Source organism: Podarcis raffonei, chromosome 14, assembly GCF_027172205.1.
Source record: "Podarcis raffonei isolate rPodRaf1 chromosome 14, rPodRaf1.pri, whole genome shotgun sequence".
Taxonomy (NCBI): Eukaryota; Metazoa; Chordata; class Lepidosauria; order Squamata; family Lacertidae; genus Podarcis; species Podarcis raffonei.
Genome location: NC_070615.1, coordinates 7,628,881 through 7,646,433, shown reverse-complemented (window position 1 = coordinate 7,646,433; position 17,553 = coordinate 7,628,881). Strand labels below are relative to the sequence as shown.

The 17,553-nt window shown below is 46.3% G+C and overlaps 1 protein-coding gene across 10 annotated transcripts in view; it reads left to right on the top strand.

The window, feature by feature from the left end:
- Positions 1-17,553, top strand: part of CELF6 (CUGBP Elav-like family member 6) — a 180,013-nt gene that overhangs the window by 150,191 nt on the left and 12,269 nt on the right. For 6 of the 10 annotated variants that reach the window (XR_008327610.1, XM_053366050.1, XM_053366048.1 and 3 more), the window contains 6 exons: positions 2,595-2,738; positions 5,339-5,483; positions 5,916-6,065; positions 7,697-7,759; positions 10,607-10,687; positions 13,995-14,138. Coding sequence is in view for 9 of the 10 variants with exons in the window: in XM_053366050.1 (XP_053222025.1) it covers positions 2,595-2,738; positions 5,339-5,483; positions 5,916-6,065; positions 7,697-7,759; positions 10,607-10,687; positions 13,995-14,138 (727 nt within the window). In the remaining variant the exon portion in view is untranslated. The remainder of the gene's footprint in view (positions 1-2,594; positions 2,739-5,338; positions 5,484-5,915; positions 6,066-7,696; positions 7,760-10,606; positions 10,688-13,994; positions 14,139-17,553) is intronic. The other 4 variants (XM_053366049.1, XM_053366052.1, XM_053366054.1 and 1 more) reach the window with 4 other exon arrangements.

Sequence of the window (17,553 nt, the reverse complement as noted above, 5' to 3'; positions counted from 1 at the left end):
ACAGGATGACTAGTTGAAATTTGCTGTTCTCTGTCATCTCCATTTTATCCTCACAGCTGCCCCAATGAGATAGGTTGGATGAAAAGATTTCAACTGGCAGTAAGTTTTAAAGAGGGTTTTGGTCCTGAGGACCAGTCAGAGAGTCCCGAAGAGCTGCATTTGGCCCCCAGGGACTGAGGTTCCACACCTCAAGCAATAAAGCAATCTCTCAGAGACAGTGCCTTATGAAAATACCATTTTCTTTCCTTAAAAACAAAACTAGAAAAGCAATCTCAGGAGCTGCTCACAGCCATATAGAAAAGGGTAGCCCCACAGAGCAGGCCCCCACCCCTCACAAGACAGTGTTTTTCTCCTTAATCCAATCACCGGCTAATTTATCCTCTCTTTGATTGGATCAGAATCTCGGGGATCAAATCACTTGTTGTAAAAATAACGCAGGGCCCATCGTTTATTCTGATCAGCAGCTGTGCTCTCTAGGCAGGTGTTAGGAGGTAATTCAATCACTGGCTTGAGAAAACTGCCATTTAATTAACAATGAAGGTCACAGTTCTAAATGAAGGCGAAAGAAAGGGGAAAGAGCCCAGGGAACCGGCCGTGATTAAAAAAGAGGTCTGCATTGATCAGAGATTGCTCCTGGCAGGGAAGCTGTGCTGAAGATGAACTCTGATCTGGTGTGGTTGGTTGGAACAGCAGCAGCCTTTGGGGGGGGGGCTCACGCACGCACAATGGTACGTGCTAATCACAATTATCTCACTCTATTGAAATCAAAGAGATGGGATAAATACTCAGAGGAGCAAAGGAGATGCTTTGCTGTTTCTGAATCTCCTCACATCCCGCTAAGGTGACTAAGGTTAAAGAAATACATTTTCAGAGGTTCAAAGTCCAAGTGCCTTATCCATCCCTCCTCAAAAACTTTTTTTTCCAGAAGGACTTCTTCACCTACACCATACACTTAAAGAACTCTTATACCACTTTAACAGTCATGGCTTCCCCTGCACACAGTTCTTCCCCTGAGAACTGTAGTTTGCTGTGTGGAGGAAATCATAGCACTGCTAGGCATCTCCTGCTAACAGTCAGCACCCATAACAAAGTACCAAGGGGGCCAGCATTGTTTGTTCATGAGCACAAGAGCTCTTGTGCTAGTGTATGGCATACTTTAAAGGTTGTTCGAAGGAAGGAATCCAGTGCAATTGCACCAGAGGAAGCTTATTGCACTGGAGCTGATTCTTCTTGTGAAATCTGTTGCAGAAAATCTTTGGTAATGTTTTCCCTTGCACTATGATGCCCCACAGCACAACAAATATATCACTGCATTGGATACAACCTGTGCTGGATTTCAATGAATTCTTTGTGCACTGTCCTGGGAAACTTCAAGTTGAAGGATGGCTTACAAATAGAATAAATTACCGTATTTTTTGCTCTATAAGACACACTTTTTCCCTCCTAAAAAGTAAGGGGAAGTGTGTGTGCGTCTTATGGAGCAAATGCAGGCTTTGCGCGGCTATCCCAGAAGCCAGAACAGCAAGAGGGATAGCCTAGCCTGGTACTCACCATGGTTGTCACAGTAAGTGCCACACTTTTAACGTGGCAAGGGGGTGGGTGTGGAGCTGCTAATACTGTGTACTCTTGAGTACCCCCAGAAAAAAGCACTGCATACAGAGGTTTTACTTTATCCAGTTTGCCTGAGCCCAGAAGTAAATGGAAGCTTATTTGCTTGTTGTGTCCTTTTATTTACAAATGTCTTTCTAATTTATTTAAACCCTAATTTTGTAGATGGTTGACTGGTGACCATGGCCGGGGTTGTGGGAGCGGGACCAGGGGCATGGGCAGGGAGCTGAGGAAGCTGGGCCAAAATCTCCTGAGAGCCAGTACAATGTAGTGGCTAATGTGTTGAACTTCCACCTGGTGAGACCCTGGTTCTCCTCCCACTGAAGTGATCCTGGGCCAATCACTCTCAGCCTAACCCATCTCACAGGGCTGTTGTGAAGATCAAAGGACAATTGGCCATGTATGCCCCCTGAATCCTGAAGGGCAGGAGAAAATAACACCACTGTGGTTTTCAAATATTGGCAGGTATGCTTGTAAACCAGTGTCCTTCCAGGTGTTCTTGGGCTCCAGCTCCTATCGTCCACACCCAGCTTGGCCAATGGGCCAAGGCTTGGGGGTTGTAGTCCACGACAACCATCTTGCTACATGCAAGTGCCAGGATGGCTCAGTCGGAAGAACATGAGACTCTTAATATCTGGGTTTGAGCCCCACGTTGGGCAAAAGGATTCCTGCAATGGACTAGTTGACCCTCGTGGTCCCAGCTCTGCAGGTCTATGATCACAGAGATTCAGTTTCTCAAAGGAGCCACTCAAACAACTTTTTCAGCGCACCTGTTTGGTTAGCCTAACGCCTGCCTGTGTCTCTCTAGCAGAAATGATGTGCCCTAGTTGTTATCCTTATGCCATCATCCGTATCGCTTGTCCTTGCTGGAGGGGTGGGGTGTGTGTGAATTATGTGCCAGCTGCCACCGCTTCATACAGGAGCAATGGATACACTCTGCCCCACTCTCTCTGTTTGTGCCTCTGTTTCTCTGTCCACTCTGCTAGGGAGCATCGTCCAGCCTGGTGGTGAAGTTTGCTGACACAGACAAGGAGAGAACCCTTCGGCGGATGCATCAGATGGCAGGACAGCTGGGGATCTTCAATCCAATGACGATCCAGTTTGGAGCCTACGGGGCATATACGCAAGCGGTAGGAGATGCTGCAATCCACTGCCAGCCCTATAAGGTGGACGCATTTAGAACTGGACAAGCCAGAGGGGGCTAGCTTAGCTGTAGGTGGGCGGTGAACTCACACTGGATGGCAGAGACAGCTTCCAAGGACGACAGCTGGTGCTCCTGCTATGCTTTGTACCACAATTCCTATCAGTCCCAGCCATGGTGGATGATGGAAGTTGTTCTCCAAAAAATCTGGAGGTGGCCTTCTTGGGAAAGCAGGTTTTGCATTAACTGGGAAGACAAGTCAAGAGGTCTGATGGGCACTGGTGGCTTGTTGACTCCTGTGTAAGCTGAAAGATTAGCTGGGAGCTGAACAGAGTAGGAGTGTCAACAGTGGAGAGAGATCACCAAAGGAAAAGGCCTTGCAAGCTCTAAGAGCCCAGAAAAGAGGTTTGGAGGTGGAAGATATGGATGAAGTGTCAACCTCTGGAGGAGATGCTGCTGCTCTTTGTCCTGATAGCTGTTCCAAAGGAAACTGTTGCCAGATAGCAAAGAGAAGTAGGTGGAAGGCTGCAGAGTCAAAGGCAAACATCACAGTCCTCCTTTATACAGTGTTTAGCCAAGCTACGTGATTAGCTCCAATAACATGCAGCCACCAAGTTGGAATGGCTTTAAAAGAAGGTTAGATAAATCAGTGAATGATAAGGCTATTAGCCAGAATACATACATATTACCTCCTCTGTCAGAGGCAGTTCACCTCTGAATATCACTTCCTGGGAAGCCCAGATGGAGAGAGCACTGCTGTCGCTCCCAAGTTCTGCTTGCAGGCTTCCCATAGGCAGCTCCTTGGCTGCTGTGAGAACAAGATACTGGACTAGTTGGGGCCTTTGGCCTGATTCAGCCGCAAGACTCTTCTTATGCAGTCCAATCAGTCTAGAGCAGATAGGGCTCTGATGATGAGATCTAAGGTAGGCTGGTGTTCCTGTTATAGAGCAGGCAGGCAAGTGGCCACATAGCTCGGCTTGCACCTTCTCTCACTCAGATGCAGGTGGAGCAGAGGACACAGGGCCTGCAGCTTTCCTTGCTGTGCAGGAGAGAGGGCTTTGGCAGGTGCAGTTTGTCGGGCAAGCTGAAATCTGCACTTCTGCACAAGTCGTGAAGGTGCTGGAACCCTGTGCTTTTCCCTATTACTTAGACTAAGGAACCATGCCTGAAACAACATCATCATCATCATCATCATCATTATTATTATTACAACAATTCATATGCCACCCTTCATCTGAGGATCAAAGGGCGGTTAACAGTATCAAAAGACATAACATAATTGGAGAGATAAAATTGGATATGGAAATATCGTGAGAGACAGGACTGAGAATTCGGAGTTGCTTTGAAGTTCAGGCCGTGGGAAGCCGTAAAACCAGAACTAAATTTGGAAGACAGTTGGATTTTTTTATTTTAGTTTTTTAATTTTATTGGATTATGATTATGATTTGAATGTTTTTATTGGAAAATTAATAAACGCTCTAACAAAACAAAACAAAAAGACATAACATAATAACAAACTGTGTCCCCCACACACCCAGTTTGAAAGGCCACAAATTGTTTAACCAGCCAAAGACCTGGTTATGGAGGCCTGAAGATATGTAATAGAGACGCCAGGGGAGAACATTCCACAAACAGGGAGCCACTGCAGAAAAGGCCCGTTCTTGTGTTGCCACCCTCTGGACCTCTCATGGAGGAGGCACACCAAGAAAGGCCTCAGAGGATGATCTCAGGGTCTGGGCAGGTTCATATGGAGAGAGGCAGTCCTTGAGGTATTGTGGTCCTGAACCATAAGGCATTATAGGGCAACATCAGCACTTTGAATTTGGCCCACTAACTGGCAGTCAGTGCAGTGTGCCAAGGATTGGCATTATATGATCAAGCTGTTTTGCTTCAGTAAGCAACCTGGTGGCTGGATTCTGCACCAGCGGAAGTTTCCAGTCCGTCATCAGAGGCAGCCGCATGTATAATGTGTTGCAGTAATCTAGCCTAGAGGTTAGGGTAAGCCAGGCCTCTGTTGGTTCCTGGACTGAAACAACTGCAGCACCATCTCTGGCCATTCCATGGGTAGCATAGCAGAATAGCAGGTATCCGACTGGAAGCTCCTTTTGCCTGAGAGCTGCCTCAGTGGTGCCTCAGGGAAATAAGGTGCCTGGGTCCTATTGCCAGCCTTCTCCAACATGGTACCCTCCAGCTGTTTCCAACACCAACTTCCCTCATTGCTGATGGTTGGCTGTGCTGTCAGGGGCTGGTGGGAGTTGTAGTCCTGCAACACCTGGAGAACATCAATTTGGGGAAAGCTGTTGTACACAATACTGTTAGACACACTACTCAGTATAAGACATCTTCCTACATTCCTGCCATGCCCAGTGTCAACAGCTGGAAAAGGCTCTTCGGTAACAAAGGCAAAACTAACTTGCACCTTCTTGTTTCTCCCCTTCTTCCTCCTCCTCCTCCTCCTCTGTGTCCTCTGGTTCCTGTTCTTGGTTGTTCCTTCTCCTCCTCTCTCTTCCCCGCCTCCACTGCTCCCCTCTTGCTTACTCCGTTTCTTTTCCTTCTCTCTGCCCCCATGCCTGTCTTTCTTTCCTTAAGATAATGCAGCAGCAGGCAGCTCTGATGGCTGCAGCACAAGGAACTTGCCTCAACCCCATGGCGGCCATTGCGGCGGCACAGATGCAACAGATGGCGGCGTTTAACGTCAGCGGGTTGGTTGCTGCTCCCATGACACCCTCATCAGGTATTTGCCACTAGGGATAGTAGAGAAATTCAGCTCAGTTCACATTCGAAGGCAGACATACAGGACAGACAGTTTCCAAAACAAAAATGTACCAAAACATGGTCAGAATTCAGAGCTCACACTTTTTCCAAATTTTGCAATGCAGTTCTCCTGTGAAGTTATGTATACAGTAATGCACATACTAGCCTAAAGTGTGCGTACAAATATGCATTTTGGGACCAAACTGGCAATGGCCAGGGCTCACTTGCTCTTGATGACTGCAGAACAGCCCAGATGAAGAAGTGGATTGGTTTTTAACAGCTAACTTCAACCAACCAAATTCCTACCTGTTCCAGTCAGAGACCTCACCCATCCTCTGTGTTTGAGAAATAGTCAGCATCAAAGGCCATCTCTAATTTGTCTCTTTCTCCCCAACTTCTTGGTGGTCCATAGGTACAAGCACACCTCCGGGGATCAGCACAGCACCTGTTCCCAGCATAGCCACACCCATCGGGGTGAATGGATTCAGCCCTCTCCCACCACAGACCAATGGGCAGCCAGCATCAGAAACTATTTACACCAATGGAATCCATCCATACCCAGGTAAGGTTTTTGGCCGCACACAAAAAAGGAGGTGGGAAATAATGGGTGTGCTGTTCAAGCTTCTTGCCATTTGGCTGCAAGAGGAGAGCTAGTCCTTTGGGACCCCAGGAGGACTTAAATGCCCAGCTGGCGCAGTATAAAGAGCAAACAGGAAACTCATCCCTGTCTCTCTATGTGCAACTATTCCCCTATGTTAATTCATATGCACTTTGGGAGGTTATGTATCATTTTAAAAAAGCGACCTTCCTTAGTCCAGTCCTGTAACTAAGCTTGCAAAAGTTACTACCCTGACCTATTTTTGCTAACAGGCTAGTATCCTGTGTCCTGTGCTGGATGCCTTGAATCGGAAGCTTCCTCTTTCTCGGCTAGCATGAAAATGCAGGACACCAGCATCTTAGAAGTCTAGTAAAAAAGAAAAAAGCTTTCTACAAAGCAGGCAGATGGAAGAGGAACAGATCTGAGGGATAGGTTCTCTTTCTCTTCAGCCAGCGGAGAAAAACCAAGAGGACTGATGGAGGAGGAATGGAGAGATCCTTCTGTCCTCCACCTCTGCTTGCTCTCTTGATAGAATTCAATGCACTCACCTGCATGGGATTTCTGCTCACCTTTGGCTACCAAGCAGTGCACGGCTGCCTTGGTTCCTAAGCCAGTTTCACAGCTGGTGTCAGTCACAACTAGAGAATTTACACAGTCCAAGCCTCTGCTGCCTTTTTCAGGTATTTGCCTACCGGCACTGAATGGCAGTTGAGCCAAAACTAATTTCCAGCAACCTTCTAATGATGCCACTGCCTTATTGCAGACTTTCCCAACCTGGTGCCCTTCAAATGTTGTTGGGCAACAATTCCCAGATAGCATGAGCACTGGGGAGGAATGATGGGAGTTGTAGGCTAGCAACACCTGGAGGGCACCAGGTTGGGAAAGGACTCCTTAGGGGATGAGATCTCAGGGAACTGTGTTGCATCCACAACCTGCAAGTTCCCTCTATTGCTCACTCTGAGCTAGATATGAGATCTTAGGGCTCATCCAGCTTGTCATGTGCCTAGAAAACACATGTCCAGGTCGTTTTCCACTTGCCCTGTGCTTTCTAGGTACAGATCTCCAAGCTGTTTGCATTTTCTTTGCCCTGGAGAACCCGCTCTTTAGCGCTAAATCAGAGCAAACAACAATCCCTGGAAAACCCTATTTCTAAACTGCAAGTTTCCCCAGGGGCAGGGGAAGCAAATGGAGGTTTGGGCAAGTCCTTAGAGTGCCTCTGTCCACAGAGAAGGGTGGCAGGCCTATTGCCATAGAGCAAATGTTTGCACTGGACCCAGCCTGTTGTTCTCAGATATGTGGCCATTAATGGTAACAAATAGGGCAAAAGTTAGAGGATCCAAGAGGTCCAGGAGGATGAGGAGCTGGATCAAAGAACCAGAGTTGTGTCATGCAGTTTGTGTAGTTTGCTCTCAAGTAGTTTGTGGCACATGTAGCTAGACTCTGAGGAGCGACAGAGGAAGAGGAACGTAATGAGAAGCCAAGGAGATATCTCGAGTGGTTTGCTGCCTGCCCCAGTGATTGTGCTGCTCTGAAAGCTGTTCTCCTTTAGTTGCACTTGCTTACTCTCTTCCTTCTTCCTTCTTTTCTCTTCCCAGCTCAAAGTCCCACTGTGGCAGACCCCCTCCAACAAGCCTACGCAGGCATGCAGCACTATGCAGGTCTCAAACATTGCTTTGCCTGTCCTCCTCGCCTCCCCTCTCTCTGTCTGCCTTTCCCTCTTTCCCTGCATCTTTCCATCTTTCCATGGCATCTTTGTGATAATGTTGAGCATGAGCAAAATACCCAGATGCAAGGAGGATGCTGTGGGGATATGGATAAAATTTCTCCACTCCTCCTTAAGGAATCCTGGCTTCTCCATTCTGTGGCACACCTGAAGTAGGAGTGGACAGCTTTGGGGGAACGTGTCTTATACTAGGAAGGAAGGGTGGTGCTTGGTGGAATATATCAGGGCTGAGCTGCTGCAGGTTTGATGTCAAGAAACACACCAAAGAAACTAGGAAGGGAGTGTTTGAGAACAAGCAAAAACAGAATGTCCTGCCCATGAGAGCGGCAGAATGTCAAGCCCCCACAGCAGAAAGAAAACTCCACATGTCCAGAAGCTGAAACGCAACTTAGATGAAGCCCCAAACTAGCCACAGTTGAGGCAACAGTTTGTAGCAGTGGCCCATTATTTGTCCTAATGGTGACACGTGGTCCTTTTGTGCCCATGGATGGTACTGCTGGGCTAGTCAACTGCTAGTCTGGTGAAATGAAGGGCAGGGCTTCTTTTCCTGTTATGTAGAAGAGGGCATATCAGCAAGAGCAGTGTGTGTTGACCCCGCAACCCATCACAATTTAGTCCCAGTCTGATGGATGGAACCAAAACAAGCTTCCCTTCAACTCTGTAGTCCCAGGACCACCGGGAGTTGGCAGCAGGCTTCCTGCAGCTGCTCTTTCTCTGCCCAAATGATGGCACCAAGTTGGTCTCCCACCTTGCCATGATGTTCTTCCTGGGACACAGAGAATGCAACCTCCCATTGACACCTTAGCACCCTGGTTGATGGATGGAGCCAAACTATAGTGCTGTGCTGAAAGTTTCTTCTGCGTTTCCCCCAGACCATTTTCCATCATAAATGGCATATTGAACATTATCAAAGGAGAAGTACATTTTTCATGTGCCTTTCTGCCCAGACTTCCCATGACCTGTAAAATCAGACCCTCTTGTTGTTTGTCGTTTGTTTGAATTCCCTTAATTCTTTTTTATATGTGCTTTTATACTACTTTTTTACTGGTTTTATGTTGCATTTTTGTTTTTAGGGTAATATTTATGGTTTTTAGGTTGTACACCACTTAGAGATTTTTAAAAATACTAAGTAGTTTATAAACACTTTTAAAAAAATAAAGATATTTGTAATGTGCCAGGGTTTTGCTGTACCTGCCTTACTTACAAGGGAGTTGATGAGTGTTAGTGGCTGTTTATTCTTCGTGGGTGCTCACACTTGGTGAGAACCCCCTTGATGTCCATAGGTGGGTTTTCCTGGAAGCATAAGAAACAAGAGAGGCTGTCTGCTGTTCTCCTGACAGATGTTCATTGTTAATTTTTCTTATGTGAGGTCTTTTTCTTAACCTTTTAAAGAAATCAATACAGAAAAAAATAAGTAAATGGAAGGGATTCCCTTTTTCAAAAAATGAAATTGCACCAGCCTCTACAGTGTCCTATGCGTCAATCAAAACCCAGAAGAAGACATCAAGAGGTATCTCCTCCACGGAGATTTCTCAGGCCAGGAAGGACAGAGAGGTTGAAAATTGCTGGATAAGTCTTTAAAGGACAGAAAAACACCCACCACCCTTAGCTACCTTGCAATTATAAGGCAATCTCAACTTCACACCCCTCCAAATCCTAGAGATTGCTACAAATGAGACAAATGAACTAGAGGCCTCATTTTCAGAAGCAAACCTTCGAGAAATGGAGAACAGATTCCACTTCTGCTTTCCTTCAACAATGCAGTCCCAGGGCAAGCGGCAGTTAGACCCCTTTTTTTCTGCCAGGGAAAGGTGAAAGCAATTATGCACTGCAAGCTGGAGGTCAGGCCTGGAAACGATACCTGAGAGACGGACCGACATGCCTAGTCAGCCACAAACCAGCAAGTCCCCTGCGCTGGCCAGTGATTAGTTTAAATGAGAATGCCAATTCAGGCAAACAGTATACACATCCCATTAGAAGGCATGTACAACCCTGCATGTCAGGCTGTTTGAGTTAAGGCAAGTCTTTGGAACAATATGTTAGAACATGAAGAAACAGCTCGTAGAATGTGAAGAAGAGAGAATGCTTGGGTAGACTTGCCAGAATCTCTACAGTAGTAATGCACTGGGGCATCCGTGGTTCAGAGAAGAGGAAGTCAAAGCCAATGTTGCTGGACTTCCACTCCCATCGTCCCTGGCCATTGACTCTGTTGGCTGGGCCTGATGAGAGTTGGAGTCCAATAGCATCTAGAGGACACCATTTTGGCTGCCCCTGCCATGCTTTGCATGTCTGAAATCCCATGATTAATCAATCCCTGGCCTTTGCAACTCAACGCTCTCACATAGCAGGGGACAGGAGAAACATCTACCTGTCACCCAGGACAGCCACTGCCTGTCAGGGTGGACAACACCGGGATAGATGGACCAACGACACCAGTGTAAGGTAGCTTAAATACGTTCATAATTTGGTGTGCCTAAAATGCTCTTTGTGCTAGGCTTCATGCAGCACCAAAGGTTTCATTCAGACCTCCTGAACCACATAAGCGGCCTTTGCCATGTACTCTTTGCGACTGTTCCATAAGTACAAGCCAACTCGATCATGGAGGCAGCAAAGCAATCTTTTTGTATGTGATCCATGCATACATCTCTGGAATTGAGTCATGCTCAGGATCCACTGCTGAGCACCCCACTTTTGTCCCCCATTGGTTTTGCTTTACCATACTTTTCTCAGCACTAGCAGGAGGCTCTGTTTGCCCTGACCATTCTGCTTTTGTGTGTTCCAGCAGCATACCCAGCCGCCTATGCACCAATCAGCCAGGCCTTCCCCCAGCAAGCTCCCATCATCCCCCAGCAGCAGAGAGAAGGTAAGATGGGTTGTGGGCATTTCAGAGAGCAGGGATTCCCGCAACTGCAGAGTCATACTGCTGGGATCAATAGTGAATTGCTTTGTGCATGACTGATATCACCATTGCTATCCAGGATGGGGTGGCCTAACACAAAATAAATAACCAAGATGAATAAATGTAAAATAAGTGGGTCTTTTTTTAATAAAAAAAAAAGGTTTCACCACCCTTCCGTAGAACAAATTTAAATGCAACTTTAAATTTAAATTTAAATGCAACTTTAAATGTGCAAAACACTAAAATAATAGCTGTAATGCTATTTGTGCTCATGTCCTGCTTCCCAGAGGCATCTGGTTGGGCACTTTGAGTACAAAATGCTGGATTAGATAGGACAGGGGTAAGGAACAGGACCCAGCTGGCAGGCTGGATCTTGAGGTCCCCCATCCAGCATGAACCACTTTGACAGGTGGGTGGAGCCACCTGCCTTTCAACCACCTCATCAGATGAGTCAACTCATCTGATGAGTCATCAGTTGAGTCAACTTGGGAGCCCACTGTGAGTGAGTGAATGAGTGAGTTCCTGGTTCTCTTCTGCCTTCTTTTGTAGCCCATCTTGAACTCGACAGATTAAAATAGATATGACAGCTGAATACCTACCACGTGAATGCAACTCACTCCCCAAAAGACTTGTGAACAGGAAACCTGACTATCCAGTGCTGCTCTTTTGGGATTTGATAGGGAGAAAGATGCATGCCTGACTAGTTCGTATAATGCATTTGGATGCATGTTTGGACAAAAAAAAAAGCCGTTTCTTGCAGTCCCCTTCTTCCTGGGATCTGTAATGTACAAACTGACAGCTACATAAATGGTGCCAGTGATGATTAGATGACAATATGCAAATATTGACAGAACGGCAGGTGGCTTGGATGATTAAATCAACATGCGGGTTGGTAGAAGGGTGGCAGAAATTCAGCAAAGAGAAGATAGAAACAAGACTACAAAGAAGTGTGAATGAGGTGAACACAACAAAAAGAAAGATGGAGAGTTGAATTGGAAGGAGGCAACACCAGAGTTCTGAGTATGAGGAGGAGGTGCTGAATGAGTCAGACCTCTTGGGGATGCATTAATGAACAAAGGAACATGCAGGGTGGACTCACAGTCCTTGCCCCCGTGGTTCTCCATCACATCAGAAAGCAGAATGTTGAAACCTTCTCCTATGAAATAAACCCCCCGCCAACTCTCACAAAGCCCTTCTGCATGGCCGGACTGTGTCCTTTAAATGTGGCAATGCTCCTTGCTTGCCTCCAGATGTTGTGGACTGCAGCTCCCATCATCTTTGACCATTAACCATGCTGGAAGGAGTTGATGAGAGGTGTGGCCCACAACATCTGAAGGGCACCATTGTTGGCAACCCCTCAATCAGGGGAAGAAAGATACATCTCTGCATGTGCTTCCATAGCTGAATAAGTGTGAGGACAGAGGCCTAGATATGTTGAGAGGTATGTAGAAATACATTTCCTTGTTTCCCCTTAGAAGTAAATGGAATCGGAGCACTTCAGGCATCAGATTCTCCCACAGATGAGTCGGCACTATAGTTCTAAACCATGAGGATGAGTGTGCAGATTACCAGAAGAAAGAGGTTGTAAGAGCAACTGTCTCTGTCTTCAGCTGATCCCATGTGGTCATCCTCCTGATCCCTGATGTGGTCTCTCCACTAGCAGGAGATCACCATGTCCCTATGCAGTTTGTGGGTGTCAAGAAATGCTAGTAGGCAGCTTTCATAAAACTAGGGAGGTTTTACAAAATAAATGAGTGGGTAAGCAGCAGCACATTTCTGATTTAAGACAGGGGAACTGCAAGTTGCAGAAAGTTAATTTGCTGGGCTGAAAACTTTTGGTCTCAACTGCAATTGCTATTGATTTAGTGGTTCGTTTCTATTTGCCCGAACAGTCATTTCTGTTGATTGTGCTGCTTCCAGTTGTTCATCTGACTGATCAGCTGAGGCTCCTTCCCTTTGGCAGTAGGATTAGAGGCCCCCAGTGGCGTAGCGTGGGGGGTGCAGGGGGGGCCGGCCGCACCGGGTGCAACATCTGGGGGTTAGGGTTAGGGGGCGCAAATCCATGGGTTAGGGGGCGCAAATTACTTGCCTTGCCCCGGGTGCTGACAACCCACGCTACGCCACTGGAGCCCCCTCCAGACTGGTGGCTTCTTCTTCTTCTTTTGCAGGTGTATTTGGCAATATACCACTGACACAATAATAGCACTTTGATGATGGACTGACACTGGGCTGTCCACACATCATTCGGCTTTATTAGTTGTTATGCAAAGATTCACCAAAGTTGTTGAATTATTGCCATCTGGAGGGACAACTCTAAAAACCACAAAAGCAGGACAAAAAACAGCAACCCTAGAACATCTGTGGTATGGGATGTTTTGACAGGAAACCATGGGGCCTGTACCTGTTGCAAAAGAAGCAGTATTACAGCCCCCAAAACTTTTGCAGGCGCAAGTGGTGATTGTGTATAACTGCCCCCATAGCCATCATGAGCATGAATTCTGAGGAATTCTTAATAAAGGACATCTGGAGGGGCCCAGTGTAAAAGCCAGGAAGGAAAGGATACAGAAATTATCCCCTTATATCTTAAAGACTGACCCTGATGGTAATAACAAGACTCTTCCATGTGGAACTAAGGGTTCGTTCAACATTTCCACTCGTCCCATGCCTAGCCAGCATGGGGCTGAGACATTTTCTGCTTCTTGCATGCTTTCTAGGTCCAAGCGATTTTGTCATTGTCCCACCACTTACCTCAGAAAACCCACTCTTTGGTGATAAATCGGAACAAACAACGATCTGCAGGAAACCCAACTGCTGTTTGTTCCTGTTCAGTGCAAAACCACAGGTTTTACTGGGGGAAAGCAGTGGGGCAAACAGAAGTGTGGGTGAGCTGTTGGACTGCAGCTGAACTAGAAATTATTATTTGAGTAAGGACACTCTGTTACATAGCCATTCTGAGACCATGTTCTGACGCTCTGGGAAAGAACTCTCTGTATGACTGGGATTGAATTGATTTTAATATACACCTAGATATTTGCTCAAGGTGGGTCATGATTCTTTTCAGCTTTATGTTCTAGCAAGCTGGTGGATATTAGAAAAAAAACAATTCCAATGAACTGATTGTTTAAAAAAAACTTTTATCTGCTGAACTAGCAGATAAGCGAACTGCAACAAGCAGTGCATTGTGAGAAAGTAGCCAAACATGTTGTGCATGGCCTCTTTGCTGCTAACACATGTCTTTTCCTTTGTGTGTACACCTTTGTCATTATCCCAGGTCCCGAAGGCTGTAACCTCTTCATTTATCACCTGCCCCAGGAGTTTGGGGATGCAGAACTTATGCAGATGTTCTTGCCTTTCGGCAACGTCATCTCTGCCAAAGTCTTTGTTGACCGTGCCACCAACCAAAGTAAATGCTTTGGTAAGTAGCTGGCGGGCTTCCTTTGAGATTCTAGGAACATAGGAAGTCATCCTATACTGTGTCAGAACATCTGTCAATCTCACTCAGTATTGTCTATGCTGTTTGGCAATGGCTCTCCAGGGTTACGGTCTCTCCCAGCCCTACCTGGAGTTGCCAGGGATTGAATCGGGGCCCTTTTACACATGCTCTGTCACTGAGCCACACATCCCTTCTCCATTGTGTTGGTAGCTGCTGAAACATGTGTGTTCTTCCTGCACTTCGCACCACAAATAGATGGCAAGTAGGATTTTGCTATATAAGGAACTCTAGCTCCCAGGAGCCAACATTCAATTCTGCACATTTCAGAATAAGATGTGACAGAAGGAGAGAATAAGGAGTGATAAGGTTGACTATTGTCAGGCCTCAGCAGGGGTCAGAATCCAGGCAGTGGAGTTCTAGGATCCTGGGCAGCTGTCATAAGTAGAGCTGAAGCAGATTCATGACCCAAAAGCAGCAATCAGGGAATGGGAACAGGAGGTCAGGTGGGGTCCTCATACCTGAGACAAGTGGCTCAGACCAAGGAGCAAGCTCTGAAGCTAGGATTTTGGGAGGTGTGGTAGACAGGGTTCGGCCCTTGGGGGACAACTGATGGGAAAATGCTCAAGCAAACTTGTACCTGCTTTGGAAGGGAGGGTAACTGCAGAGAAGAAAGGCATTAGTAGGGTTTTTTTCACGTTCCTCAAGAATACTTGCAGGGGTGGAATTGGAATTGTTTGTGTACACTCAAGGAACACAACCCACCCCCCTCATAATTTCAACGCAAGTTCAAGGAATTGTGTCCATCGCTAGTATTATAGGCAACATCCAATCATGAGGCTCACTCATATGGTTTGTTTCCACTCCAACATCTGGAGAAACTTCTCTGGTTGGTTCTTGTATATGCCACCACTGTAATGTAAAACCAGGCCACTTGGAAGCTTTTTTTTTTTGGCAATTGCTACAGTGCCCAAGTGTAAAAAAAATTGGTCTTTGATAATGATACAGTAGTTTAGGAATGGGGCATTCCGTCTTGGTTCACAAGGCTATCATGGGCTGTTTCATGCTTTTAGTGCCTTATATCTGAGCAGGGGTAGTCAACACGGTGCCCTCTAGATGTCAGGAAGCTGCCTTTTACAGAGTCAGAACATTGGTCCATCTAGCTCAGGGGTCAGCAACCTTTTTTAGCCGTGGGCCAGTCCACCATCCCTCAGACCATGTGGTGGACCGGACTATATTTGGGGGGGGGGTTTGAACAAATTCCTATGCACCACAAATAACCCAGAGATGCATTTTAAATAAAAGTACACACTCTACTCATGTAAAAACACACTGATTCCCAGACCGTCCGCAGGTCAGATTTAGAAGGCGATTGGGCTGCATCCAGCCCCTGGGCCTTAGGTTGCCTACCCCGATCTAGCTCAATATTATCTGGACTGACTCGCAGCAGCTCTCCAGGGTTTTGGGTGGGGGACATTCATGGGCCTAGCTAGAGATGCTGGGAATTGAAGCTAGAACCATTTGAATGCAAAGCAGATTTTCTACCACTGAGGTATGGCCCCTTCCCATAAGCTGTGGCCTCAGCTCCTGTCTGCCCAAGTCAGTGTGGATGATAGTCAGGGATTATGAGAACTGTAGTCCTACCACATCCGGAGGGCACAGTGTCAGCTGCCCCTATGGAAATGTTACTTACATATTATATCCAACTAAGTGCTACTCAGAGTAAACTCATTTAAATGAATGCTCTAAGTCTGTTAACTTCAGTGGGTTTACTTTGAGAAGGAATGGCACTGGAAGCAACCCTTATTTTCTTACATTATTAACGTGCCTTCCTTCCATCACAAAACCAATTGGTTTAGCTTCGTTTCAGCAAGGTGGGGGCCTCAAGCGCCTTCAGATCATTTCCTGGGACTGCATTAGGAACAATCAGAAGAGTTTCTATAAACACACTGAAAATATCCAGAAAGTGAAAAAAAAGCCCATTCATTAGAGGAAAGAGTACTAGTAATCCACAGTACAATGAAAGCTAAATTGCTCAATGTCTACTTCACTTTGGTTTTCACCAGTGAGATAAATTGTGACCAGATGATTAGTAGAATCGATATAAACAATGAGGGAGGGACAAAGGTTAGGATAGGCAAAGATCTGTTCAGAGAATATTTGACTATCTTAAATGATTAGAAGTCAGCAGGTCATGATGAATTGCGCCCTGGGATGCCGAAGGCATCTCCAAACCACAAAGCAATCATTTTTGAGAAATCATGCATGACAGGTGAGGTTCCAGTGGAATGGAAAAAGGCAAACATAATGCCCAACTTTAAAAGCAGAAATTTATAGGCCCATTAATTTAACTTCTCTCCCTGGGAAGTTACTAAACCAAATCATAAAGCAATTCATTTGTAAGTATCAAAAAGAAAATGGAGGGCCAAATTTACTAATATGCAGAATAGGCACTAATCTAAGGCCTCAAATTAGAAGACCCCATACAAAAATGCAACAGAGGCGTTGCTTTGCAAGCATAATTTGCACCTCATGTTGCAAATAAAGTCTGACCACTTAATTTAACTTACAGCCACTAGCTTGGGAGTTTCGGAAGCCAAAGTTCATTGTCTGACATAGCCTGAATATTTCTTGGCTGCAGGGCCCTGCACATCTGGCCAAATCCAGCACCAGCAGTTGTCATCATCCTACACCAGCACACCAGCAAGGTCCACCACTTATGCCTGTCCGCTACACACACACACCTTAGTCTGAGAACTACTCTTTTCATTTCCTGCAGTGTCACTGTTGTAGCATCACTCCAATTCATTGTGGAAGGTTAAAATGAACCCCCTACCCATCAAAGGCAGTGCTGATGCCTGCACCGTTGCCAGATTAAGCCTGCCAGTGGGCAGATGTAAAGGCGTGTCCTCCAGCGGGCACTTTGCCTCAAATCTGGAGCCAGCTGTGAATCTGGTACCTGGCCTCGCCCACACAGCTGATGTAATGGCACCATAGACTACAGTAGCCATTCCTCCAACCTGGTACCCTCCAGATGGTTTGAAGTACAAGTTCCATCAGTCAGGGTTGGTGAGAATTGCCGCCTAAAACATCTGAAAGACCACAGGTTGGGGGAAAGCAGACCGCAACAATGCATGGGGCTGGCTTTGCAGACTACCTTGTTCAAACAGAGCCACTAAGCTAATGTCTGGAACTGAGGATCAGGATCACATCCCGCTGGTGCTTAAAGAGCTTCATTGGCTTCCAGTCCTTTCCCAAATACAATGCAAAGGGTGGGTGCTTACATCTTAAGACCCTATGCAGCTTGCAACCCAGATAATTGAGGAGATGTTTTCTCTCGCATCAACTTGCCTGTATGTAAGATCTTCTTCAGGTATGCCTCCCTAGGGGCCATAGCTAG